Source organism: Polypterus senegalus, chromosome 11, assembly GCF_016835505.1.
Source record: "Polypterus senegalus isolate Bchr_013 chromosome 11, ASM1683550v1, whole genome shotgun sequence".
In the NCBI taxonomy this organism is placed as follows: Eukaryota; Metazoa; Chordata; class Cladistia; order Polypteriformes; family Polypteridae; genus Polypterus; species Polypterus senegalus.
In genome coordinates this window covers 64214592-64242221 of record NC_053164.1, presented here as the reverse complement: position 1 = coordinate 64242221, position 27630 = coordinate 64214592, and the positions used below count along the sequence as shown (strand labels likewise).

Below are 27630 nucleotides of genomic sequence, written 5' to 3'. Positions count from 1 at the left end.
TGTCTAGCTTTTGAGGTGCTTTTGGTCAACTTCTCTGTGTCAGGCAGCTCCTATTGAAGTGATTTCTTGATTGAAACAGGTGTGGCAGTAATCAGGAAATTGAACTCAGGTGTGATACACCACAGTTAGGTGATTTTTGAACAAGGGGGCAATTACTTTTTCACACAGGGCCATGTAGGTTTGGATTTTTTCTCCTAAATAATAAAACCATCATTTAAAAACTGCATTTTGTGTTTACTTGTGTTATATTTGACTAATGGTTAAATGTGTTTGATGATCAGAAACATTTTGTGTGACAAACATGCAAAAGAATAAGAAATCAGGAAGGGGGCAAATAGTTTTTCACACCACTGTATATGACATGCATATTGTAACATGTTTGAATTTATAGAGATGTGAAGGTGCTATAGAAATTAAATATAATTCACTCTATCTATCTATCTATCTATCTATCTATCTATCTATCTATCTATCGATTATATAGCGCCTTTCATATCTATCTATCTATCTAACTCCCTGAACATGTTATGAATCACATATTGATGGATTGATCAGATTTCTCACACACCCTAAAGATATTCAGGACTGGTAAACTGGCGCTGTTGAAGTGGCTTGTGTGTAAATGTGTGTGTGTGTAAATGTGTGTGTGTGTGTGTCCAGGTGTTGTTCCTGCACTGTTCTTGATTACTGCTGGAATTGGCTCCAGATGCCCAACAAACCCGCGTAGATTCACTAAATAGGTAGATATTTATGTATTGATATATGATTGCTCTCCACAGCATTTATGGTTCTCTTTTTATTTCTTTATTGTATATTCTTATTTATTTTTTTATGTATGTACTGTTAGTACCAGGAATGCTTGGGCTTTGGTAGAACATGAGGATCTTTAACAGTGTGACTGACAGAGACAGGTGGGGGTGAGAATGAAGCCCCCCGGAGAGCAGAGCGCTGACTCGAGCCGCTCAGCTGTTGAAATCCGTCAGGCTGATTTGTGACCCCCGGCGATCTCGTGCACAGAGACCATCACCAGGGCCACACGGACATGCTGGTCAGTCGAATGGAAGACGCGGGTTGAGCCACACGGGACAGGTACGTACTAGCGTTATATACGAGAAGAAGAGGAGAGCATTGGGTAGCCAGTCGTCTGAGACCCTCATCGGAGTGCCCGCTCTGCTCTTCACATGTTTTAATGTCCGCACACTCCGCGCTGCTCCTGCTCATTTCTACTCCGTGACTGTCACCATGATGGCTGCACATCTCAGGCTCGGTGCGCAGGTGGAAGTTCGCTGCAGCTCGAGTTTATTTCTCGTTTTTTTTTCTTTTTTCTCGTTAACCCGCAGTGACCTCCTCGGCTTTGCAGTGTCGTTAGTGACAGAATGTGATTCCCCCTCCCCGATATCGTTTTATTCGGCCCCTGTGCACGTCCCCCAGACTGACACCCCTCCAAACTCCCCACCGCCTATCGTAGAACTCTTTTGCCAGCCTGTCAGCGGTGCGTGCACGCGCCTGCCGACCCCGGCATGATGATCGCGGTTTCCCGTGGAGCTCCGTAGGTTCGCGCACATGTTCCCTTGGAATTTGGAGAGAAGCGCGAGGTGGCCGTTGATTGTGCTACTTGTTAAGCACGAAAAGAGTCGAGGATGAGATGAGGGAGGACTTCGTTAAAATGAACACCAACCTAAGAATATAAAGTGACTCGCATCGCTCCAAATGCAATTTGACTACAAAGATGTAATTTCTGGCTAACTGGTTTCTCTGTGTGTCTCAACTCGAACGCTTCTCCTTTGGATTTCACGCATGCGCTTTGGCTAGCGCCATGTTGCCCGTCAGTGACGTGCACGCGCAGCCGCTCGTCTGCTTTCTTTTCATGAACGGCGTCCTCGTCCGGCCTGCTGTGTAAGGAAGCCAATCAGGGCCACGGAGAAGAAAAAAAAAGTTTACGACGTTCGACTTTAATGACAAAATAAATTACGAGATTAAAGTCGACAAGCCCACTTTATTCTATTTTATTTAATGCATTGATTTTATTGAAATCACATAACATTCCATACAAATAGATCAATTTTTCCAAGAATAGGATTGAAAACAAATCCAGCCCCACCGCTCACTTTATTCTAGACATTCCCTCTTTACTCTCTGCGTTTACGTCAAGATTACAGACGACATGTTGGTTTTATTCTCGTAATTTGTCATTAAAGTAGAACATCGTAAAACTAAACTTCATCGTAAAATGAATATTTAATGTACTAGATTTTCTCAAACCCCGTCATAGTTATGTAGCACATTAAATGTTTTATATGAAGTGTTCCCTGACCCATGTTGATCGCTACGCTCTTCTTAAACGCACTAAGAGGAGGCACAGGCAGCGATCGCCTCACAGAATCCGTTCACTTCATGATATTCCTGCTCTCTGAACATTCGGAATGCTAAGATAAATACTTGATATCATTTTCATGATGAAATATATTACAGCAGGCATTAATCATGTGGGGGCACGGTGGCGTGGTGGTTGCACTGCTGCCTCGCAGCAAGGGGGTTTCGGGTGTACCCTGCCTTGAATTTGCATGTTTTTTCCGGTGGGTTTCCTCGGCGTGTTTCAGTTTCCTTTCAAAGTCATGTAGGCTGTGGGGTTTTGTTCTGCGTTATTGACCCTGCTAGTGTGTTTGTGTGTGTGTGTTGCTCGTATTCACCCTGCGATGTGCTGGCACCCCGTTCAGGATTTGCTCCAGCCTCAATTAAGGATGGCATAATTAACCATGTGTAATGAAGATTTTTCAAAGTTCCGAACACTCCATGTTTTATTTTTTTTATTTTCACAAAGACGTTTATCCTGTGGTGATTAGTTATGTAGGCGGCACGGTGGCTCAGTGGGTAGCGCTGCTGCCTCGCAGTTCACTTCCCGGGTCCTCCCTGCGTGAAGTTTGCTTGTTCTCCTCGTGTCGGCGTGGGTTTCCTCCCACAGTCCAAAGACATGCAGGTTAGGTGGATTGGCGGTCCTAGTGTGTGTGTGCCCTGCAGTGGGCTGGCGCCCTGCCCGGGGGTTTGTTTCCTGCCTGGGATTGGCTGCAGCAGACCCCCGTGACCCTGTAGTTAGGATATAGCGGGATTGATGGATGGGTTTACGACATGTCAAAGTAAAACTAGAGAGAGAAAAGACAAGGGTTTAAAGTGGAAATGTCAGCTTTAATCTCAACCTAAACAGCGAGAATCAAGTCAACATGTCCACTTTTTAATCGCGACATTAGAGTCGAAGTGGAAATGTCGAGAATAAAGTTGGCATGTTGACTCGATTCTCGACGGACACTTGTTTTTTTTTTCTTCACTATGTCCGTGTTTTTTTTTTTCTTCTGTCATCTTATCGGTGTGTTTTTTCTTTTTCTCGTTGTGATCGGTGGGGTGTACGTGTGTTTGAAAGATGTCCGAGAAGATTGTGCAAATGGTGTAGAATGTATTAGTTCTCTCATCACCGACTCAGTTGTTTGTCTCAGTCAGTTGGCAATTTGATGACAAGGACATGTCACAAGGTCGGGTGGCCAACACACCCCAGAGCGCTAAACCTCGCCTGAACGACTGGACTGAGGGCGTCACTAGAGGTCCGACCTCGGGGGCTGGCGGACTTCACACGCGCTTTACAAAGTTTGTCTTCATGCTGGGAAACGCGTTGGCTAAGTGGCCGAGTAGCGTGGTGGGCAGGAGGACTTGTAATAAGACATCACTTGATATCCAAGAACTCCGAACAAATAGGCAGACCAGTAAACCCAGTGGACTCCTCTGGTGTCTCCCCAGATGGAGCCTGTTACTCTTTGATATTTTACATGTTTAGTTTTGCTGTTTTACCGTAAACCTTATATAACACGTTTGTGGGGTCTTCACTGAGCAGAGTGAGGTGGTATTCTCATCTACAGAAGCTAATAAACATGCAACATGACAGCACTCTGCAGCAACAATGATTAGTGATAGACATGAAAGGCACTATAAAGCGATGAGTGGTTTATGTGTCTGTCTGTTTGCTCAACCACACATACCTGTTATTGCTGGTCCAAATTAAAATGCAGCCTATATGGCAGACCCTGATAAATGAGGACTACAACTCCCATCAGGCAGCAGGAGTGCTCTGGGGCTGCTACGTGAACGTCTTCATCAACACACACACAGTTTTGTATGTACTGGCCAAAGTGGGATGTCCTCTCAGTGCGTCTTCTCGATCTGAGACCGAGTGTCTACGTGTCTTCACTTTCCAGTGACTTGCTCGCTGGACGTCCCGCTAAGTTGTCAGTTTTTACCAAATGCTGGTTGGAAAAGGTGCCAAAAAGTTGGCACTTGTACCTTTGGCAGATACTGTTAGGCAGTTTGAAAATTAGAACCAAGGAGGGTTTGTCAAGAAGCTCGAGTGTCCAGCCGGCTTCAGATTCGATAGATAGATAGAGTGAAAGGCACCATATAATACGAGATAGATAGATAGATAGATAGATAGATAGATAGATAGATAGATAGATAGATAGATAGATAGATAGAGTGAAAGGCACTATATAAAATATAGATATATAGATAGATAGATAGATAGATAGATAGATAGATAGATAGATAGATAGATAGATAGATAGATAGATAGAAAGGCACTAGATAGATAGATAGATAGATAGATAGATAGAGTGAAAGGCACTATATAATACGAGATAGATAGATAGATAGATAGATAGATAGATAGATAGATAGATAGATAGATAGATAGATAGATAGATAGATAGATACTTTATTAATCCCAAGGACAAATTCACATACTCCAGCAGCAGCATACTGATACAAAAGAAATCGAAGAGTCGCATAGTGTGGGTTCTCCTCAGTCTGTCACTGAAGCTGCTCCTCTGTCTGGAGATGATCCTGTTCAGTCGATGCAGTGGATTCTCCATGATTGACAGGAGTTTGCTCAGCGCCCATCGCTCTGCCACGGATGTCAAACTGTCCAGCTCCGTGCCTACAATAGAGGCTGCCTTCTTAACAAGTTTGTCCAGGCGTGAGGCGTCTTTCTTCTTTATGCTGCCACCTCAGCACACCACCGCGTAGAAGAGGGCGCTTGCCACAGCCGTCTGATAGAACATCTGCAGCATCTTACTGCAGATGTTGAAGGATGCCAACCTTCTCAGAAAGTAAAGTCGGCTCTGACCTCTCTTACACAGATCATCAGTATTGGCAGTCCAGTCCAGTTTATCATCCAGCTGCACTCCCAGTATTTATAGGTCTGCACCCTCTGCACAGTCACCTCTGATGATCACAGGGTCCATGAGGGGCCTGGGCCTCCTAAAATCCACCACCAGCTCCTTGGTCTTGCTGGTGTTCAGTTGTAGGTGTCCTTTGCTTGTATATTCACACTACCTGTTCTACCTCACACCACTTATTTCAGGGTCTCACCATTTGCATTCACGTTCAAGACTTCTCTCGATAGATCCAATCCAGAATCTGTCTCCTCTTTGCCAGTATCTCTCTCTCTCTCAGGCCCCTCCCCTTTCTGACAGCATCACTTTCTCTTTGACTTCTCTCAGGCCACTCCTCTTTGACAGTATTTCTCTCTCTCTCAGGCCCCTCCCCTTTCACAGTATCTCTCTCTCTCAGGCCCTTCCCCTTTGCCAGTATCTCTCTCTCTCTCTCTCTCTCTCTCTCAGGCCCCTCCCCTTTGCCAGTATCTCTCTCTCTCTCTCAGGCCCCACCTCCTTGCGACAGCGTCACTCTTTCTCTTCTCTTAGTCCACTCTCCTTGATGACGGTGTCTCTCTCCCACGTCAACAAGGCCCCACACACCAGAATGTTTCTACCAAAAGCAGCCGTTCTTAAGAGGAACATCTCCGTCATGAGCTGTGCGGGATCGAGTAAAGGATTAAAGTGCAATGTGTTTGCTAATGTTTGGCTGAACTTCTCAAATTCAGTTTTCTCTCTCTACAGATTACACAGAAGCCACCATCTCTCATTGTCCAATATGGAGAAGGTGTTTCCAGCTCAAGTTGCCAGACACAACTGTGAAGCAGGCATCCCAGAAGAAGTGTGTAATGGCAAGGAGGCGACAAATCCCAGCCTGCACTGGGGTCTCCTCTTGATGCATGGGATAGAAGTCGATGAAGAGCACTGTATATGGAGGTCTGGATATTTTGAACAGGAGAGCGTCTGCATGAGCGAGGAAGTTGAGGAAGACTGTGATAGTGGACCTCTAGACTTTACAGTGGACTCTGAGCTAATGTCTTATGATTCTTACATACAGAAAAACAAAACCGTCAATGATATAAAGGAAGAGGACCTCAAGTGTGAGTCTGACTGGCAGAGTTGTTCTCCGGATGAAGAAGCCCCTGGATTAGGATGCTCACAGCCTCAGCATTATTCTATCCATATGAAGCAGGAATCTGACAAAGCATCAGGTTCAAGTCCTTCTGGAGAAGGTAGGTGTTTAGATACAAGAATTCGCCTGAAGCTGTGAGTTTAGAGGACTGACCCGACATGCACGGCCTTTCCTTTATCACAGAAACTCAGAGTTAACCAGTCTGTGGATTTTGTGCTGAACGTTCATTTTATTCATGACATGTGCATACCTTGGCTGGTTAATCACCACATGCGCTGCTGCAGTTGTCATCACGTGCCATGGCTTGGTGATGCATGCTGGTCCTCCTGCCAGCAGAGAGTTGTAATTATCCAGACGTGACAAAACCAGAGCTCACACCAGTAGTTCTGTCAGGTATGGCCCGAGTGAATCTACCACAGATCTACATGGTCCTTTAAGGACAGCTGGTCATCAGTCACCACCTCGAGGTCGTGTAATGACCTGGAAGGTGTTAGTGATAATGAACTAAGCTCCTCATCACTAACAGAATAGGTGGACAAGCTGCAATAACAAGAAGCTCTGTCTTTTTCAGGTTGAGCTGGAGATGATGTTCCTTCATCCAGGTTGCAATGTCAGTGAGATATGCAGAGATTCTGTTTTATTTCATGTGGTCCTCTGGAGGGAACGAAATGCATTGTACTGCTAAGAGAACCCATGGGACTGGATGACAGGGCCTAGTGAAGAGATCAGATTAGAGGGCCCAGCACCTATCCTCGGGGCATCCATTACATCCACCTGGTGCACCCTTGACATTTCTCCATGGTAGGATCTCCTCGAGATGTAGGACTCAAGGTGCCACCACAGTGATTCCAAGGACAGAGAGGGTGGTAAAGAGAATCTGGTGCTGGGTCAGAGAAGAGATCAAGGAGAATGGGCCCAGATGACATGTTGGTAGCTATGATGTGACATAACGCGTCAACAATAGAAAGTAGAGTGGTCATTCCGGAGTTTTAGATTAGAAAGGAAAGAAGAGAGAGACCCAGGTCTGAAATGACCTACTTGAGATGGGTCAAGTGTGGGCTTCTCGAGGAGAGGAGTTTGAACAATGTGGGAAAAGTGCCTGTGCTGAGTGAGGAGCCGATGACGTGAAACTCACTCTGTCACTCACACTCTAATGATGAATCAGTCTAACCCTGAAATGGGGACTTTGTGACCATGCGGGTCCACTCCAGACTCCCTCTTCACCTATGGAAGTCTCTCGAACCCAACACCGTCGATAGTTATGCCCGAGCTGAGCTGACAAACGGGGACAAACCTCACATGGAGCAAGGGGATGGTGGAAATGTGCCAAGGTACTTTTATTAAAATCCCAATCCAAACAAAACAAAAAGTCTCCACAGTGCCATCTCCATAAATAAATCCATAAAAAAAACACGTGAATCGTGGGGAATAAAATCAATAAATCAATCCAATAAAAGCAGAGGTTAAAATGCAGTCACAGGCTCCTTCTAATCTTAGCCCACCTCCTTCTAAGCTCACCCATCACTCACATAGCCACGAACGTCATCCTCCGACCCCCATCTTGGCCACCTCAAACCGTTCAGCCAGACCGTCCGAGTTTGGCTCTCCTCCCGTCGTCTTCCTTCACGCACCCGCAGTCATACCTCGGATCAACCGCCATGCTCACCCCACTCCACCAGCCCCGAGAGCGCCCCAGCTAGTCCTGCCTTCTCCTTCCAGGTGGTCAGATCGTTCTCCCGAGACTGCTCTTCTGTCTCTTTCTGCCTCTGTTCCTTTTCTTCCGATCCCCCTGTGCTGTCCTGTACTTAAACGGCTCCACGGGCGCTGCGTCTTAATCACGCACCGCATGAAGCCAATAGAGCAACTGAGAACGATCGCACCTTTATGTACAGGTGTGACTCGCCCCAATTACCACATTAACTCCCCATAGTCATGTGATCGCGCCCACGGAGACTGACACGGTTATCTGGATTGTTTAAAACTGGCCATTCTTTTGGAGCTGCAGACCCGCATACCACAGACGTCAACCATCTAATGGGTCCAGTTTGTTGTGTTCACTAGAAGAACATGACACATACTCATGGAAGTTTGCCATTGTGCCATCCACAGTCACCTTGAAGTCACACTGCAAGGATGGAATGATTCCTCATTAGAGGGTTAGTGACTGAGTGACCCGCTCCTCTTGCCGAGTCCCAATTTGCAGAAGGAGGAATCTTAACATCAATCAGGATGATGTGACTCGTCCTCCTAGGCACGTAATACGGACAGCCAGCCTGGATGACACATTTTGCTTTCAATTATAACATGCACACTTTAACACCATTCCTCACTCACATATGACCAGTTGATGACCAGTTCCCTTCCTCTGTCTTTGTCACTCTGGATGGTGTCTCAGAGACACCGCGCACAACATGAAATACGCCTTGTCATTTTCACCCATCACAGTTGAAAGGGTGGGCTCTGGCCACTGCTCTTTTTTGATTGGTGACCTCACACTGGTTCCATTCCATCTGAACTGGTGTGGTGCTGAGGTGTCACCCGTCACATGGCTGCACTCGGGTCCTAATCTGGGATCCTGAGTTGGTTTGTCATGTGGTGGGTGTGGCAATGCACTGTGTCAGTGCCTGCTCCTAACCTCAACGTCAAGTCATCATAAGAGTGGATGTGGATCTTCTGTCACCAAGTGCCACATTCACAGCAGGCCCTTTCAAGTGTAGACCACCAACAACTCAGAGCTTTTTGAATGAAACTTGTTGCCTTGCTCAGTAATATCGGGCAACTTTGTGCTGCACTCATATATGCCACCGACAGTCACAGCCATGGCTCTGAGGTGGTGCTTAACAAATGATTGTGCCCACCGAGTTCAACCACAGAAGAGCTCTCTTTTGACGGACTGTCCTTACAATGGCTTTGTACAAAGCGTCAAGAGACTATTGATAACATTTCACTACACCTGCATCATAGTTAAGATGTTTCTTTTGGAGATTTCATTAGATCATTGAATGAATTGTTAATGGAGAAAAATAGCCGAAGCAAATTAGGTTAAAACAGAGCGCTTTCTGAAAAGTGACCTCCTTCTTCTTCATCATCTTCATCTTCATCATCTTTTCTTCTTCATCATCTTCATCTTCACCATCTTCTTCATCTTAATGATCTTTATATTCTTCATTTTCATCTTCATCATCTTTATCATTATCTTTATCTTCATTTTTATCTTCTTCGTCTTCATCATCTGTATCTTATTCATCATCTTTATCTTCATCTTCATTTTCATCTTCTATCTTTTTCTTTATCTTCATCTTCACCATCTTCTTCATCCTCATCATCTTTATATTCTTCATTTTCATCTTCATCATCTTTATCTTCATTTTTATCTTCTTCGTCTTCATCATTATCTTCTTCATCATCTTCTTCTTCTTTATCTTCATCATCTTCTTCATCTTCATCATCTTCATCATTATCTTCTTCATCATCTTCTTCTTTATCTTCATCATCTTTATCTTCTTCATCATCTTTATCTTCATCTTCTTTATTTTCATCTTCATCATCTCTATCTTCTTCTTCATCATCTTTATCTTTTTCTTTATCTTCATCTTCTTCTTCATCATTATCTTCACCTTCTTCATCCTCATTTTCATCTTTTCCTACTTCTATGTGGGTCCAATATGCTTGATCAACCTTCTCCAAACAGTTCGCTCCCGCACCTTCTCCCAGGTCACACCCTTTTCCTTCAGATCTCCTTTTACTTTATGCATCCATCTCCACTTTCTCTTCTCCCATACTTCCATTCCCATCCCTCTTTTGCCCACATTTTCATTGTCTCTCCTCATCCCATGTCCATACCACTTCAATCTACTTTCCGGTACTTTCTTTCAAAAAGAGAGCACCCAGTTAAAATGAAAGATACCATGAAATACACCTCAGCCCACAAATTCCAGAAGCAAAGGGGACAGGAAGTGACTGGCCCAGCACATCAGCGAGGGGCGTGATGGCAATTGGCCTTGGAGTTTGTGTGAAATCAAAACTCCAAATTGTCCAATTGTCAAAAGTCCCCAATTGAAGTGCACTAAATCAGAAAGGGGGACTTGCTGTGGCCCCACATGACACTTTTTGACACCCCTCTCAGTCTTCCTTTTGATTGTGTCACTCTGTATGCACAGGGAAGGGCGTCTTTGTGAAGGGCTGCTGTGTTTCCAAGTGTCACTTTTGTTTGAATCGCTCTGTCCGCCTGCTTCTTTTAAGCAACTGTTACCATCTGCAGACCTCTGAAGCTCTGGCATTGGTGACAGGCGCATTTCTGAACTTCTGAATGTTCCAGTGAGCACCATTGGGGCCATAATCTGCAAGTGGAAAGAACATCATTTCACCATAAAACTCAATCAAATCGCACACAATCAATAACGTCGAGCTGCCATTGGATTACAGGTCAGTCACGTTACGTGATTCGTGCGGTGATTTACTTCTCTCTCAGCTCGCCAGTTTCTAGACGTACCTTTCAGTATGAAATCGAGGTTTGGGGGCATTTTACTCGGGAGTAATCATGACAACGATCAAGTGGGCGTGTCCTTTAGTGGGCGTGTCACATAGTGATGATGGTCAAAGGCAGACCTTTGTTGGAGCTTCCACTGCGAAAATCACGTGACATAAACATGCAATCCAATTGGCTGCTCAGCAATCTACCAGTTTGCAGAGCTCCAGAGTTCAGCAGCTCCTCCTCAGCTGTCTACAACTCATAAACTTAACTCATAAATATCAATACTCCACAGAAACAGACGTACGTGTAGCACTCTGAATATTTCACTTACGTTATTCTGAGCACTCGAGTTTTCATTTTTGGCTCATTTGTCAGCCGTCCTACAGGGTTGGTTTGTTTCACATTGAAAGTTGAAATTCCAGTTCACCTTCATGAGCCCCTGGGACTGCTGGTTTTCTGAACCTGTGTGACACGGGCAGCTCTGCGTGGTCCTGTCTGCCTTGATGTAACAGCGCTCTATGAACAGGACTATATAGAGATCTGGGTGGCGCAGTGGGTAGCGCTGCTGCCTCGCAGTTAGGAGACCCATCTGGGTTCGCTTCCCGGGTCCTTCTGCGTGGAGTTTGCATGTTCTCCCCGTGTCTGCGTGAGTTTCCTCCCACAATCCAAAGACATGCAGGTGAGGTGCATTGGCCATTCTAAATTGTCCCTTGGCTGGGATTGGCTCCAGCAGACCCCCGTGACCCTCTAGTTAGGATCGGAGAATGACTGACTGACTGACTGACTGACTATATAGAGATCTGTAGACTTATTAAGGACAGTAGAATTTACATTATATTTCCTGCTAAGTGGTTTCTTAAATTTAGGACCCGCTAGAAGAAGCCGAAGCCAACAATAACACGGAGACGCAGATGGAAACTTGTGACAGGTAAATGTCACACAAATGTTGGACGTTTTTCTACACACAGTGAACCACAGACACCTGGAACAAGTGACCAAGTAGTGTGGTGGACCTTGAGAATTCAAATTGATTAAGCGGACAGGACTGTCGAGCTTTGTTGGGCTGAATGGCCTGTTCGTGTTCAGACTGTGTCTTCAGGTGACAGTTGTGACAAAGCCGCTATACCAGCGCTCAGTCCGACACAGGAGGCACACTGATAAAATCAATGGCTGTTTTATTATTTTTATTTTTCTTCACCTGTGGTAAAGCGTTTCCCACAGGCACAGCACAGTCCCAGCCAGCACTAAGCACACACACACAATACTTTATCTTCTCTTCGTCTTTCTCTTTTCTCCAGCACTCCTCTCTGGCAAGCTTCATCCACTACCACCCGACTCGGGCTCCCAAAGTGGCAGCTGCTGCCTTCTTTTAGTGCCCACCCGGAAGTGCTCCAGGTGTTTGGTGACCTATTTCCAGTTGCACCTCCGCGTGTGGTGGAAGAGCCGCCCACACAGGGTCAGGAACCACTGCAGCGCCCCCTGGCGGCACCCCCCAGATCCCAACAGGGTTGTAGAGAAGTCCATCTCCCAGGAAGCCCTGCTCCAGAGGGGGCTGCCATCTAGGGTCCCGGGGGAGGTGATGTTCAGTCCATGCTTGTTCCCCCGGACCATATAAAGAAGAGGCGTCCCGTGTACTTTTTATAAAGTGTATTTATGCCACGAATTGTAGAACTGTCTGGGGCTGGACTAGAAGGTTTGATGTCTGACGCTAAGCCGTGGCATTTAAGGAAAATGGAAAGTCAGAATGATATTTCCAAATAAATCAAATTGTGAAGAATGTCATTTTCTGACTAGTGAAACTTGTGACTTTGACGCAGGTTAGGCTTAGGATTAGGGGTAGGGTTAGTGTATGATTATGATCCGTTGATGATATGCAAGAGGCACTTCCATCTCGCCTGCAGCCTGGTGGCAGTGTTGAGGCCGGGACAACAAATCCCATCATGCAGCAGTGTGCCGGGAGGACACCCTTATCAGTGCACACAAAGTTAAGATATCCATCCATCCATCCATTATCCAACCCGCTATATCCGAACACAGGGTCACGGGGGTCTGCTGGAGCCAATACCAGCCAACACAGGACACAAGGCAGGAACAAATCCTGGGCAGGGCGCCAACCCACGGCTGGGCACAAACACACGCACACAGACACATAATAACCTGCATGTCTTTGGACTGTGGGAGGAAACCACGCAGACACGGGGAGAACATTCAAACTCCACACAGGGAGGATCCGGGAAGCGAACCCACAGGTCTCCTAACTTGGACCACAGCTCCCGCGTTTTCTGCTCATCTAATTTGGAGTCAAGTTTTGCTGGTTTTGTTTGAGGGTCTTTTTGTGTCATTGTTGGTTCTGCTCGTGTTGATTTTAAACAAGACGCTGATCCCCTTTTTACTTCAACTTGGGGTCTTTTCTGAGAAATGTACGGCGTGGCGGATCTCCGGGGTCCATGCCCGACCGGACACCCCATCAGTATATGTTCCGGGGGAGAAACCAGGAGCTATTCAATACATCTCCCTGGACGCTAGATGCCAACCCCCCTGAGTTGGACTCCCGCAGGGCTTTATGGGAGTTGGAGTTTGGCTCAGCCCTGTTGGGTCCCGCAGGCGCCGCCAGTGGGTGCTGCAGCTGAATCTCCTGAGCTGTTTTCACCACAGCCAGCAACCAGTACTTGGGGAGCCAGAGTCTGGAGGGGGGAGACAAAGCTGTCGGGGAAGAGTTTATTTGTGTTGCTGGATGTGCTTTTGCAGGACTGTGTTGTGGCTCAGGGACACGGGGAGGATGTGGCCTCCATCTGAAGAAGAACATTAAAATCCTTTTTGGCTTATTTTAAAGCGCCTCCGTTATCAGTCTGTATCGGGTCTGAGGTGAGGGATCTGCACTGGCAATCGGAAGGTTGCCGTTCGAATCCCATAAATGCCAGTAGGCACTCTACTCTGTTGGGCCCTTGAGCAAGTGAGTAGTGAGAACAGCACTATATAAATGCAAAGAATTACATTTTTAAAGAAGACATGCTCTCCATCAAGACACAAAACTTTAAAAGCTCCAAGAAACTCTCTTTAATGTGAAACAAACGTAACCACCGATTTAGTGAAACTGCATGGGAAGGGAAACTCCTCTGCTCGTCTGTATTGTGCCGATACACTTTTTATAAGTTACCGAGAGAGGAAACGGGCCACCGGACTGGGTCTGTGGCAGCCATGTTGGTCAAACGTGAAGATGCGAATTTACGGTGCACCCTGCAGATGGGATAATGACTCTGAAATGAACCGACGGCACAGAGTTGTTATCAAAGCAAAGGCGTACGTTTGAGGAAACGCCTGCACTGCCGTACCGCGAAGTGTGATGGAGGTTAGCCAGGATGACACGATTGTTTAGTCTTTCAAATAGGGAAGGAAAGGACAATGCTTACCAGTAGACATTTATTTTAATCCCGTTAGTGATGACACAGTTGTAGTTTAAGGCTTTGGCACACAGCTTTGAGATTTGTAGCAAAGGTAAATGAACTTTAAATCAACTTTATCTCATTTTTGAAAACTCAGCCACCCTTACTACAGGTGCTTGTGATGTAAACTTTATAGTCACGATAAGCATGTGAGAACATTTCCCAAAATAAGCACACCAAGAGTAGCTGAAAAGAATTCCACATTACGTGGAGTTCAGCCTGCCCCGTAAAATGGAGGGGTGTGTTTTGGGCATATAATGGTGGTGAGGGACTCTACCTCCATGTCTGTAGACTTCTGTCATTCACGTGATGTCACCTAATTCTTCATGTCTGTCCCTTTCATGCTAGTATGAAGCTGCTCGAGTATGTGCATTTCCCCTTGGGATTAATGAAGTATCTATCTATCTATCTATCTATCTATGCTTTATATAGTGCCTTTCATCTACCTATCTATCTATGCTTTATATAGTGCCTTTCATCTACCTATCTATGCTTTATATAGTGCCATTCATATCTATCTATGTGTTATAGTGCCTTTCTCTATCTATCTATCTATGCTTTATATAGTGCCTTTCATATCTATCTATGTGTTATAGTGCCTTTCTCTATCTATCTATCTATCTATGCTTTATATAGTGCCTTTCATATCTATGTGTTATAGTGCCTTTCTCTATCTATCTATCTATGCTTTATATAGTGCCTTTCATATCTATTTATCTATGTGTTATAGTGCCTTTCTCTATCTATCTATCTATCTATGCTTTATATAGTGCCTTTCATCTACCTATCTATGCTTTATATAGTGCCTTTCATATATATCTATGTGTTATAGTGCCTTTCTCTATCTATCTATCTATGCTTTATATAGTGCCTTTCATATCTATGTGTTATAGTGCCTTTCTCTATCTATCTATGCTTTATATAGTGCCTTTCATATCTATCTATCTATCTAATGGCTAGTGAGACAAGTAAAAAACAATCTACAGTGTGGTCCAGATCTAATTATGCAACTTTTAATGTAATGCAGGAAAACAATATAAGACAAAAGAATTGTTCAAAATATCTTGTCCATCCATCCATTATCCACCGCCTATCCAAGGTCGGGTCACAGGGTCAGCAGCCTAAGCAGGAAAGCCCAGACCTCCGTCTCCCCTGGCCACCTCCTCCAGGAGGACCCCGAGGCGTTCCCAGGCCTACCAGGAGATATAATCCCTCCAGCGTGTCCTGGGTCTGCCCTGTGGCCTTCTCCCAGTGGGACATGCCTGGAGCACCCACCCTAGGGAGGCGTCCAGGGGGCATCCTAACCAGATGCCCGAATCACGTCAACTGACTCCTCTCAATGCGGAGGAGCAGCGACTCTACTCCGAGTCTCTCCCGGATAACTGAACGCCTCACCCTCTCTCTAAGGGAAAGTCCAGCCACCCTGCGGATAAAACTCATTTCAGCCGCTTGTATCCGCGATCTTGCTCTTTCGGTCACTACCCAAAGCTCGTGGCCATAGGTGAGGGTAGGAACGTAGATCAACTGGTAAATCGACAACCTCGTCTTTTGGCTCAGCTCTCTCCTCACGACGGACCGTTGCAGAAATTAGGGTTAGGATTAGGCATTACTGACCAATCTGTCTGTCAACCTCCCACTCCATTCTTCCCTCACTCATCAACAAGACCCCGAGATACTTGAACTCCTCCACTCGAGTCAGTAATGTGTTCCCAACCCAGAGAGAACGTTCCACCCTTTTCCAGCAGAGAACGATGGCCTCAGATTTAGAGGTGCTGACTCTCATCCCCACCGCTTCACACTCGGCTGCGAACCGCTCCAGTGAGAGCTGGAGGTCACTGTCCGATGAAGCCAACAGAACCACGTCATCCGCGTATTAGCAGAAACATCGAAAATGGCCTTACATTGAATTAATTCACTAATTTCCCTGCCATCTATCAGCAACAAAAACATTTTTTTGTGAATTCTCTATGTAATAAACTTAAGTTATAGCGAAATGAAAATTGCATAATTAGATCTGGACCACCCTATAGTAGAGAACAGGCCATCCACCCCAACAGAGCTCACCAGTCTTACCCCACTTATTATGCACTCCGAGAATCAGATGCTGGCGCCTGGTCTCTCTCATCGGGTCATCGTGATACCCTCTCCATGGCCAGGATTATCGTTTGGGTAGAAACGAGGAAGAACTCAAATTTAGGTCAAAGTGACGCAGAGGTTTTAAAAGGACACGCAGGAAGAGCACAAACCGAACACACAGGCCACATGGAACACTTGGACACGAGTCTCTGCGGCCGTCCGGCAGCCGTGCTAACCGGCGTGTGGCCAGGGCTTTGGTAGACATCGTGAGGACGGACGGCAGATCTGTTCTAAACGTTTTAATACTCGGCTTCACACGCTGGGAGACCCTTCGTGTAAAACTTTGTTCTTCTGCGTGCTCAAGAATTTCACAGACAATTGATGGAATTTGGTAAAGCATTTGATTTAAGCTTTACTTGATAGCGGGGAAAATAAGCATTGAACGCGTCAACGTGTTTCTCAGTCAGTATATTTCTAATGGGGCTACTGACATGAAATTTTGACCAGATGTTGGTAACAACCCAAGTAATCCACACATACAAAGAAGTCCATAAATGAAGTCATTTGTAATAAAGTGGGATAACACAGGCAATAAGTATTGGACACGCTTAGTGAAATGTATTCAATACTTAGTAGAGAAGTGATGACAGCTTCAAGACGCCTCCTGTACGGAGAAATGAGTCGCATGCATTGCTCAGGTGGGATTCTTGGCCCAAACTGTCTTCAAATCTTGAAGGTTCTGGGGGTGTCTCTTCTATGAACTCTGATCTTCAGATCTTTCCATTGTCACAAAATTGGAAGAAAGCCACAGAAAGGTTTGGGGGGCAGTCACCCTTATATTATTCCCTGGCTGTAAAAGTGGTTTAAAGGATTATACTGATGTGTACAGATTGGAGTCCAGAAAAGAAGTGAGGGGATGGAGGAAAGGTGGGGGCTTTAAAGGCCAGGATAGGAAGTGACATCATAGGGTTACATCCATAGGAGCCGGAGCCAGGAATGACGTCATCAGGGCCAGGTGGTCTCCACCAGCTCCCAGTCTGGCTCGGAATCACTCTCATTCAATCCGTTTAGCAAAGCCCTGGCCACACACCGGTTAGCACGGCTACCGGACGGCTGCAGAGACTCGTGTCCAAGTCTTCCTTGAGGCATGTGTGTCCTTTTTTCACCACAGAGCTTCTTGGACCTAAATTTGAGTTGTCCCTCGTTTCTAACCGAAAGATAATCCTGGCCATGGAGAGGGTATCACAATGATCTGATGAGAGAGACAAGGCACCAACTTCTGATTCTCGGAGTGTTTAATAAGTGGGGTAAGACTCGTGAGCTCCATTGGGGTGGATGGCCTGTTCTCTTCTAGATTGTTCTAATGACTATCCATTAGCATGAAAGGGACGGACATGAAGAATTAGGAGAGTTCGCGTGAATGACACAAACTCTTCCTCCATGTCTGCAGGCTTCTATTTTGGATCGCAATCAAATCAGAATGAAAAACATGAATGCAGGTTAATTTTCACACCAAATGACTTTCTCCTTCAGTACTTCTTAAACGCTCACCTTTATTTCCATGTGGTTTTGTTTTTTTCTGAAGCTTTACCAGACAACGGCGGCTTCGACTTTTCCTCATTGGCTCAGAATTCTCTTCATTGCAGAGATCAACAGATTGCAGATGAAGAAAACATGAAAAAGATCATATCTGGATCAGATTGTGTAATACCCGCCTCCATGCAGAATGACTCTGTGCAGGTGATGACGATAATGCCAGTCTATGCACTCATCGGTCAACTTCAGGAGCACAATTCAGAGTCGGTCACATCCCAACAAGAGCAGATGAAACAATTTCAGAGCACATTTAAATTGATAAATGGTAAACTGAGACAAACACATAGAGAGCCGATCCAGTGTTCTAAATGTGGCAAACTATTCTCCACCAGAAGCAATCTTGAAAAACACAGAAGAATTCACACTGGAGAGAAGCCGCATTGTTGTTTTGTTTGTGGGAAAAGATTCACAACAATGGATAATCTCAAGAGGCATACGAGAATTCACACTGGACAGACGCCATATTGTTGTTTTGTTTGTGGGAAAGGATTCACAAGAACGAATAATCTCAAGAGCTGTACAAGAATTCATACTGGGGCGACGCCATAGGGTTGTTCTGAATGTGGAAAACGATTTTCACAAACGAGTAATCTGAAGAGCCATATGAAAATTCCTATTGGAGAGAAGCCGTATTGTTATTTTTTTGTGGGAAAGGATTCACAAGAATAAGTAATTTTAAGTGCCATACGAGAATTCACACCGGAGAGAAGCCATGGGGTTGTGCTGAATGTATCAACCCATTTTCATAAAAGAGTCTTCTTCAAGACCACACAAGGCCACTGGCAGTTCAAATAAGATCAAAAGGAAAAGGTGCCAAACAGATTATTTAGGGACAACTCAAAAACGTTTTATACAATGTCGGGTGGGGCCACAGTGGAACTAGCTACACCACCAGAGATAGAAGGATGTGAAACATTCTGGAGAAACCTAGATGAGGATGCCCAACATCACAATCAAGAAGCGGACTGGTTAGGAAAAACTATCCAAAAAGACATTAAAAACAGAGAAATGAAGGGGAATGGAGTGGCCTGAGGTACCTCTTGAGAAAATCTTCTGTCAGCTGGAAGACGACAGCAGGCCTTGATACCATAACAAACATCTGATTCAAACAACTGCTGGCACTGCACCAGGATATGGCCAAATGAACAGACACGTTAATGGCGCACCTGCAGATGACACCACAGTGGCTCACTGCTGGAACCAACAGCAATGAGCCAAAAACTCCCACCCCATAACGTTCCTCTGCAATGTGTTTAAACTCTTCACAGTAATCGATACTGAGGGGAGAAAACAACACAATGGCAACAGAACAACAAGAAAACAAAAGATCATCACGTGGAACAAAAGAGCGGCAAGTTTTAAACAAGGTAGTGATGAAGTGCTGAAAAAAGGGCTGAGACCGGAGAGTGGCTTGGATGGACAACAAGAAAGCCTTCGACAGCGTGCCACACGTCTGGATGATCAAATATCTGGTGTGGCCTGCAGAGGGCGCTCCTGCTGCCCAAACCCGACACAGAGAAACGTGGAGGCACAAGTGCAAGGCACGCACGTTTTTATGTTTAATTTTAATTTTTCCTCGTGGGAAACGCCTTCCTCCATTTCCCACAAGCACAGCACAAAACTTTTTTCTTCTTTCTCTCCTTCTTTTTCCTCCACTCCTGCGGGTAAGCTTCGTCTACCTCCTCCCTACTTGGAGTAGTGGCAGCTGGCTCTGTTTATAAGGCACCCAGAAGTGCTCCAGGTGCTCGTTGGTGCAGCATTTCTGGGTTCAGCAGCAGTTGTAGCACCCCCAGCCGGTGCCCATGGATGCCAACAGGGCTTTTATCAGACTGCAACTCTCGTGGAGCCCAGTGGGAGACTCAGGGGGGGCTGCCACCTAGTACTCCGGGGAAGGTAATGCTCTGGATATGCTCCCTCTCCTGGTCCTTCCAGCATGGAGGCGTCCCGGCCGTATGCCACACTGGAAATGCACAGAATCCACCACACCCTCATACAGTTCCTATCCACCACTGGCAGACAAACTGCAGCTCCATCACAACAAAGGACAAATTGCAATCCTAAATATACAAATCAAAGCAGGGATATTCCAGGGAGACTCATTTTCAGCACTCCGATTCGGCCGATAATTAAATCCAGTAAGCACCCTCCTCAATAACCTCGGCCAGAGAGACAACATCAGCACCCTGAACTGGCCAGACCCCGTGATTGTCACAAACTTGCAGTTTGCTGATTTCCTGAAGCTCTTCAACTGCACCAAGACAACTTTCATCAACAGAAACATCCGACAGCAAGAGGAGGGAGTCATTAGAGACCTGAACTCAGAAGAAGAGAGTAAATGAAGGTGTTGTAACGAACCGTTACAGCAGCAAATCAGGCAGGCGTCTACCAAACAAAGATGATACTCGCCACGTGTCTTACAGCCCAGGAGATCACCCTGACAACCCGTCCCACCCTGTCTTACAGCTTTACTGTCATAGACTGGCCAGAGGGACTTACATAAACTGGACATAAAAACTTCTCCGTGCACACCAGTCAATATAAAGGGTGATAAATTCACCAGATCCATGGGGATTATTGAAACAGATGAATTGAACTGAGAATTTGATTACATTATTTTATAATATTTATAAACTGTGCAGATTTGGTGACTGAGGCCACAAACCGAGACGCAGCTAAAGCAGCTGAAAACGTCTGACAGGCAGAGAGAGAGAAAGACAAGGAGATCAAGTGGGAGAGAAGGAGCAGATCAGGGGGGGCCATTAACAGGTGCCAATGTGCTCCGTGGCGAGGGGCCGCTGGGCAGCTAAGAAAAGAACGGGGTCCGCGTTTATCTACTGCATGCGCTTATTTTGGAACTGAGGAATTCTCAGAAAAGTCCTTCTTTAATGTCACTTGTGTCCATCTTAGTATTTCAGAAATAAAACTGATGATGTGCATATTGTAACGTGTTTGAATTTAAAGAGTATGTGAAGGTGCAAGAGAAATGAAATATTATTCTCTATCTATCTATCTATCTATTATATAAAGCCTTTCACATCTATCTATCTATCTATCTGTGATATAGCACCTTTCACATCTATCTATCTATCTATTATATAGTGCCTTTCACATCTATCTATCTATCTATCTATCTATTATATAGTGCCTTTCACATCTATCTATCCATCCATCCATGGGATCAACAGTACAGATTAACGGGGATTGTGGAAGAGAAGTGAAGAAGAGAGCACAGGCAGGGTGGAGTGGGTGGAGAAGAGTGTCAGGAGTGATTTGTGACAGACGGGTATCAGCAAGAGTGACAGTGAAGGTCTACAGGACGGTAGTGAGACCAGCTGTGTTATATGGGCTGGAGACGGTGGCACAGGAGACACAGCTGGAGGTGGCAGAGTTGGGTGTGACAAGGATGGACAGGATTGGAAACTAGGACATTAGAGGGTCAGTTCAAGTTGGACAGTTGGGAGACAAAGTCAGAGAGGTGAGATTGAGTTGGTTTGGACCTGTGCAGAGGAGAGAGGCTGAGTATATTGGGAGAAGGATACTAAGGATAGAGCTGCCAGGCAAGAGGAGAAGGGGAAGTTTATGGATGAGGTGAGAGAGAACATGCAAGTGATGGGTGTGACAGAGCAAGATGACGAGGACAGAAAGATATGGAAGAAGATGATCTGCTATGGCAACCCGTAATGGGAACAGCCAAAGGAAGAAGAAGAAGAAGTTGTAATTGGTCCAACTTAACATGCAGACTATATGGCATTTCAAAGAAAAGGGTTTTAATGGAGGGCCCTGATGTGGGGACTACAACTCCCATCAGGCAGCAGGAATGCTCTGGGACTGCTGTGTGAATGTCTTCATCGACACACACAGAGTTTTGTACTGGCCAAAGCTGGATGTCGTCTAAGTCTGTCTTCTTGAGTGTTTATATGTCTTCACCTTCCAGTAACTTAAACTGTGGTTGTCCCGCTAGTCGTCTGTTTTGACCAAATGTCGGAGAGGAAAAGGTGCTAAAACCACGACACCCGTTTTAAGTAGTTTGAATAGTAAAGCAGTACCAAGGAGGATTTGTCAAGTAGCTCGAGTGTCCACCCTGCTTCAGACTTAGTAAGTATTGAAAATGGGCTGACAAAGAAACAAAATGCATTGTTATCCTTGTGCACCAAAGAGGGGGAATTCCAGCATCTGCCACCACCGACTTGCACCCCCAATTTTTTAAAACACTTGGCAGTTTGGAATTGTAAGACACTAAGGGGTCGCTGTTTCCCTTTTAAGCCCAACAGACAGACTTTCAGGACACAAAGTCAAAGCAGTACGAAGCATTTGAATCCTTCTTCTTCTTCTACAAATATTGCTCAGAGCACCACAGCCACAATATTACAGGCAAGTAAATCACCAAGCACAACAGTAAACACAATTCTCTTTCTTTCTTTCTCTCTTTCTCTATCTTCTCCTCTACACCTCCTAGCAAGCTTTGTCCACCTCCACCCGCTTCAGGCTCACCTACTGGTTCTTCAGCAGTCCTTTATATAGTTCTTGACCCGGACGTGTTTCTGTTCTTCCTCCCAAATAATTTGCCAGCATTTCCAGGTCAGATGGAGAATCCAAGATCTTTATCAGTCCAGAAGTACTTCTGAATTTCCATCCTCATGTCTTCCTAGTACTTCTGGGCTAGCTATCAGAGAAGCACGACTCTCCTGATCCTTCCACAGCATCCTCTGGTGGCACCTAACAGGGCTGAGATAGCGAACTCCAAGTCTCAGGATGCCTTGCAGGAATCTGGGGCACCGCTACATTCCAGGGGCACTGCCAGCTAGCGTCTTGGGGGAGGCAGTGTCCAAAAGTAGCTGCCTACCATTCTCGGGGCGTCTCGGCCGTCCATCACACGGTCTTATTATTTGTTTTCTTTTTCTTCTTACAAATGGTAAGTGTTTGAAGTCTCATTTTGATGGCCTGAACTCCTTAGGAATGAAAAATCAAAAAAAGAGAAGTGGAAGGGCAGGTCCACGACTGAAGAGTTCAGAGGCTCATTTTAATGAAATTAATAACAGGGAGTGGAGCAGGTGCAGGCGATGGTTTGAGACAACGGCTCATCTCCGGGTGGGTACGAGGAGATCAGCGGACCCTGCATTGCCTTGCCGACATGTGCAGGAGGTCTGATTATCACCCCGGGGAGGCAATCGGGTGATTGCAAGTGCAACTCTCCCCGTCATGGGCACCATAGTGGGGGGGAAAAGGGTAATGATTACCCAGGGCCCACCTGGAATGACAGTAGAGACTGTTTATGTACAGGGCCCAGAGGTCTGTGCCACACCCCTGATCCCCCAGTGTATAAAAGGGGAGCTCAGGATTACCAAAGGGATGAAAGAACATACAAGAAAATGGAAGGGAAATAGAGCAGCGAGGAAGACCAAACAAAGAAGCAGAAGAAGAAGGAGGTTGAAAGAAGAGAAGGAAAAAAGAGGCAGCAAGAGAGAGAGTGTGAGAGAGAAAGATAAAGAGAAAGAGAGTGAGAGAATGTGTGAGAAAGAGAGAATGAGAGAGATTGAGAGAGTAACAGAGAGAAAGATACAGAGAAAGAGAGTGAGAGAGAGAGAATGAGAGAGTAACAGAGAGAGTGAGTGAGAGAGACAGAAAGTGAGAGATTGAGAGAATAGCAGAGAGAGTGAGTAAGAGAGAGAGTGAGAGACAGAATGTATGAGAGAGAAAGACAGAGATTGAGAGAGTAACAGAGAGAGAGAGAAACAGAGAAAGTATGAGAGAGAATGTGAGAGAGAAAGAGAGAGAGAGAGAGAGAGTGAGAGAGAGATTGAGAGAGAAACAGAGAGAAAGAGAGTGAGAGAGAGAATGTGAGAGTAACAGAAAGAGTGCGAGAGAGAGAATGAGAGAGAAAGATTGAAGAGACAGTGAGAGAGTGAGAGAGAGAATGAGATAGAGATAGAGAATGAGACAGTAACAGAGAGAGAGAGAGAGTGAGAGAGTAACAGAGAGAAAGATACAGAGAAAGAGAGTGAGAGAGAGAATGTGAGAGTAACAGAAAGAGTGTGAGAGAGAGAATGAGAGAGATTGAGAGAGTAACAGAGAGAGAGAGTGAGAGAGATTGAGAGAGTAACAGAGAGAAAGAGAGTGATAGAATGTGAGAGAATGACAGAGAGTGAGAGAGTAACAGAGAGAGGCAGTGAGAGTGACAGAGAGAGAGTGAGAGAGAGATCGCCTGTGCCAAATAGAGCGAGGAAGGTGGTCGGGTGTGAACCTGTCACAGAGAGAGAGAGAGAAAGATACAGAGAAAGAGAGTGAGTGAGTGAGTTAGTGAGTAAGAAAGAGAAACAGAGAGAGAAAGATACAGAGAAAGAGAGTGAGAGAGAATGTAAGAGAGAGAATGAGAGATTGAGAGAGCAACAGAGAGAGTGAACAAGAGACAGAGAGAGTGAGCGGGAAATAAAGATACATAGAGAGTGTGAGAGAGAGAATGAGAGAGTGAGATAGAGAAAGATACAGAGAGAAACAGAGAGAGAGTGAGAGAAAAACAGAGAGAGAAAGATACAGAGAAAGAGTGAGAGAATGAAAGAGACAGAGTAACAGAGAGAGAGTGAGAGAGAGAGAAAAACAGAGAGATTGAGAGAGTAACAGAGAGAGAGTGAGAGAGAGAGAGCGCGCCTGTGCTAAACCGAGCGAGGCAGGTGGTCGGCCTGAGCCTGAGACTGTCATCCTGAGGGGTCTCCCCTCCTGAGCGCTAACCTGATCTGAGGGGTTCCTTGGGATGCACGCAATGTCAGAAACCTTTGGAGGAATATCAGGAAATCAAATAAAGGTGAAGTGAACCACAGAATGTACTGAAAGACGACTAAGAGATGACAAGAGATCAGCAGATGTCCTGTGAAGAACCAGAATGGAGAGCTGAGATATGCACAGGGGTGGTGGCTCAACTCAAAGACAGAAGAAGAAGCAGAATATAACAGACTTTTATTTTATAGAAGTCCTTTGGGTGTTAACCAACGAACCAATCAGAGTAAACTGTATGTATTGATTGACACTGTATGTAAATTCAGTCATTTTAAAATGAACTTCTATTCTTTGTTTATCTGACCATTCTGACCAGGCTGTAACAGACTGCTTTTGATGAACGCTCCCTGTAAGACATTTAATTGAGGAGTCATTAAAGACACCATGGACAGCTTTTCTCCTGCCTGATAACTGACTTGTCCTGGTAGAGGACGTTTCTTTCTTTAATAAGATGTTCCATTTCTACCACAACTTCTGTCACAGACAGTCCCTTTGTATATTTCACGTATTCCTATATATATTAAGGTATATAACGTTAATGATATACAGCTTGACAACTGTTGCTTCAGACTGGCAGAGTGATGTTCACGTTCACATTTGTTGGAGAGTAAAAGAAAACCAGTCAAATGTGGCCGAACATTTAGTTAGCCTGCAAAAAACGAAAACTGCATTTATACAATTGACACGGTGTCACTGATTACTGCAATATGTAGTAAAGGCGTGAAACTTTAGCGCGACGGCTGACATCGGGTCATCTTCTTCTATGATGCTCTCAGCTTTTATCCTATAGCCAAACATTTCACACGTCTCCGTATTTCTGTAAGCTCGTCCACAAACGCTCCTCTTAAACATTACAGACACGTGTAGTAACTCGAGACATTAAATACCTGCTGGCCTGCTAGGGTGGTGCAGTCGTAGCTCGACAGAACGGATGTCCCAGGTCCTCCCTGTGGGAAACTTGCACGTAATTAGGCTGTTGTGCCTTTACAGTATGCTAAATACGACACGCAATATTTAATTTGTGTGTTTAATTTTTAAGTTTGATTTTATTTAGATAATGACTCTTAACTTGTGGGCTCAGACTTCCTGTGGGAAATGTTCTGGAACTGAAACAGCCAGCAGGTACAAATGACTTCATTAGATCACATTTAGGAAGGTTTCTCCTTCAAATAAACATAATTAATGATTGCTGAAGCTGTCCTGTTGTTTACTGATATTTAGAAATGACCGATGACAGTTAATGAAACAGACTGCGTCCATCTAGGTTACGTACTGTCAGGGTGGCGCGCGCACACACACACATATACATATAAATATACACACACACATACATATATACATATATATACAGTGGTGTGAAAAACTATTTGCCCCCTTCCTGTTTTCTTATTCTTTTGCATGTTTGTCACACAAAATGTTTCTGATCATCAAACACATTTAACCATTAGTCAAATATAACACAAGTAAACACAAAATGCAGTTTTTAAATGATGGTTTTTATTATTTAGGGAGAAAAGAAAATCCAAACCTACATGGCCCTGTGTGAAAAAGTAATTGCCCCCTTGTTCAAAAATCACCTAACTGTGGTGTATCACACCTGAGTTCAATTTCCGTAGTCACCCCCAGGCCTGATTACTGTTTCAATCAAGAAATCACTGACACAGAGAAGTAGACCAAAAGCACCTCAAAAGCTAGACATCATGCCAAGATCCAAAGAAATTCAGGAACAAATGAGAACAGAAGTAATTGAGATCTATCAGTCTGGTAAAGGTTATAAAGCCGTTTCTAAAGCTTTAGGACTCCAGCGAACCACAGTGAGAGCCATTATCCACAAATGGCAAAAACATGGAACAGTGGTGAACCTTCCCAGGAGTGGCCGGCCGACCAAAATTACCCCAAGAGCGCAGAGACGACTCATCCGAGAGGTCACAAAAGACCCCAGGACAACGTCTAAAGAACTGCAGGCCTCACTTGCCTCAATTAAGGTCAGTGTTCACGACTCCACCATAAGAAAGAGACTGGGCAAAAACGGCCTGCATGGCAGATTTCCAAGGCGAAACCACTGTTAAGCAAAAGAACATTAGGGCTCGTCTCAATTTTGCTAAGAAACATCTCAATGATTGCCAAGACTTTTGAGAAAATACCTTGTGGACTGATGAGACAAAAGTTGATCTTTTTGGAAGGCAAATGTCCCATTACACCTGGCGTAAAAGGAACACAGCATTTCAGAAAAAGAACATCATACCAACAGTAAAATATGGTGGTGGTAGTGTGATGGTCTGGGGTTGTTTTGCTGTGATAGATGGAACCATGAATTCTACTGTCTACCAAAAAATCCTGAAGGAGAATGTCCGGCCATCTGTTCGTCAACTCAAGCTGAAGCGATCTTGGGTGCTGCAACAGGACAATGACCCAAAACACACCAGCAAATCCACCTCTGAATGGCTGAAGAAAAACAAAATGAAGACTTTGGAGTGGCCTAGTCAAAGTCCTGACCTGAATCCAATTGAGATGCTATGGCATGACCTTAAAAAGGCGGTTCATGCTAGAAAACCCTCAAATAAAGCTGAATTACAACAATTCTGCAAAGATGAGTGGGCCAAAATTCCTCCAGAGCGCTGTAAAAGACTCATTGCAAGTTATCGCAAACGCTTGATTGCAGTTATTACTGCTAAGGGTGGCCCAACCAGTTATTAGGTTCAGGGGGCAATTACTTTTTCACACAGGGTCATGTAGGTTTGGATTTTTTCTCCTAAATAATAAAAACCATCATTTAAAAACTGCATTTTGTGTTTACTTGTGTTATATTTGACTAATGCTTAAATGTGTTTGATGATCAGAAACATTTTGTGTGACAAACATGCAAAAGAATAAGAAATCAGGAAGGGGGCAAATAGTTTTTCACACCACTGTATATACACACATATATTATATAAGAGGAACTCG

At 45.0% G+C, this 27630-nt stretch overlaps 1 protein-coding gene and 1 long non-coding RNA gene across 3 annotated transcripts; one reads left to right on the top strand and one right to left on the bottom strand.

The window, feature by feature from the left end:
- Positions 1-496: 496 nt before the first annotated feature.
- On the top strand, positions 497-20979 carry LOC120539099 (zinc finger protein 235-like). Of its 2 annotated transcripts, XM_039768855.1 has the most exons (3): positions 497-1089; positions 5937-6424; positions 17903-20979. In XM_039768855.1, the coding sequence occupies exons 2-3, from the start codon at positions 5971-5973 to the stop codon at positions 18460-18462; spliced, it is 1014 nt and encodes a 337-aa protein (XP_039624789.1). In that variant the 5' UTR covers positions 497-1089; positions 5937-5970; the 3' UTR covers positions 18463-20979. The 2 variants fall into 2 exon arrangements, with proteins under 2 accessions (XP_039624789.1, XP_039624788.1); XM_039768854.1 differs by lacking the exon at positions 497-1089 and having other exon boundaries at positions 5629-6424.
- On the bottom strand, positions 10589-17957 carry LOC120539108. The gene is made up of 2 exons (XR_005635556.1): positions 17869-17957; positions 10589-10664 (listed from the first exon to the last, which is right to left on the bottom strand). It is a non-coding gene; the product is annotated as an uncharacterized LOC120539108 (long non-coding RNA).
- Positions 20980-27630: the final 6651 nt, after the last annotated feature.

Coding starts and splice junctions, on each gene's coding strand:
- LOC120539099 (XM_039768854.1), top strand. CDS start 5,755: ATGACGGTGTCTCTCTCCCACGTCAACAAGGCCCCACACACCAGAATG. Junction 6,425..17,902: donor TTCAAGTCCTTCTGGAGAAG/GTAGGTGTTTAG, acceptor TTTTTTCTGAAG/CTTTACCAGACAACGGCGGC.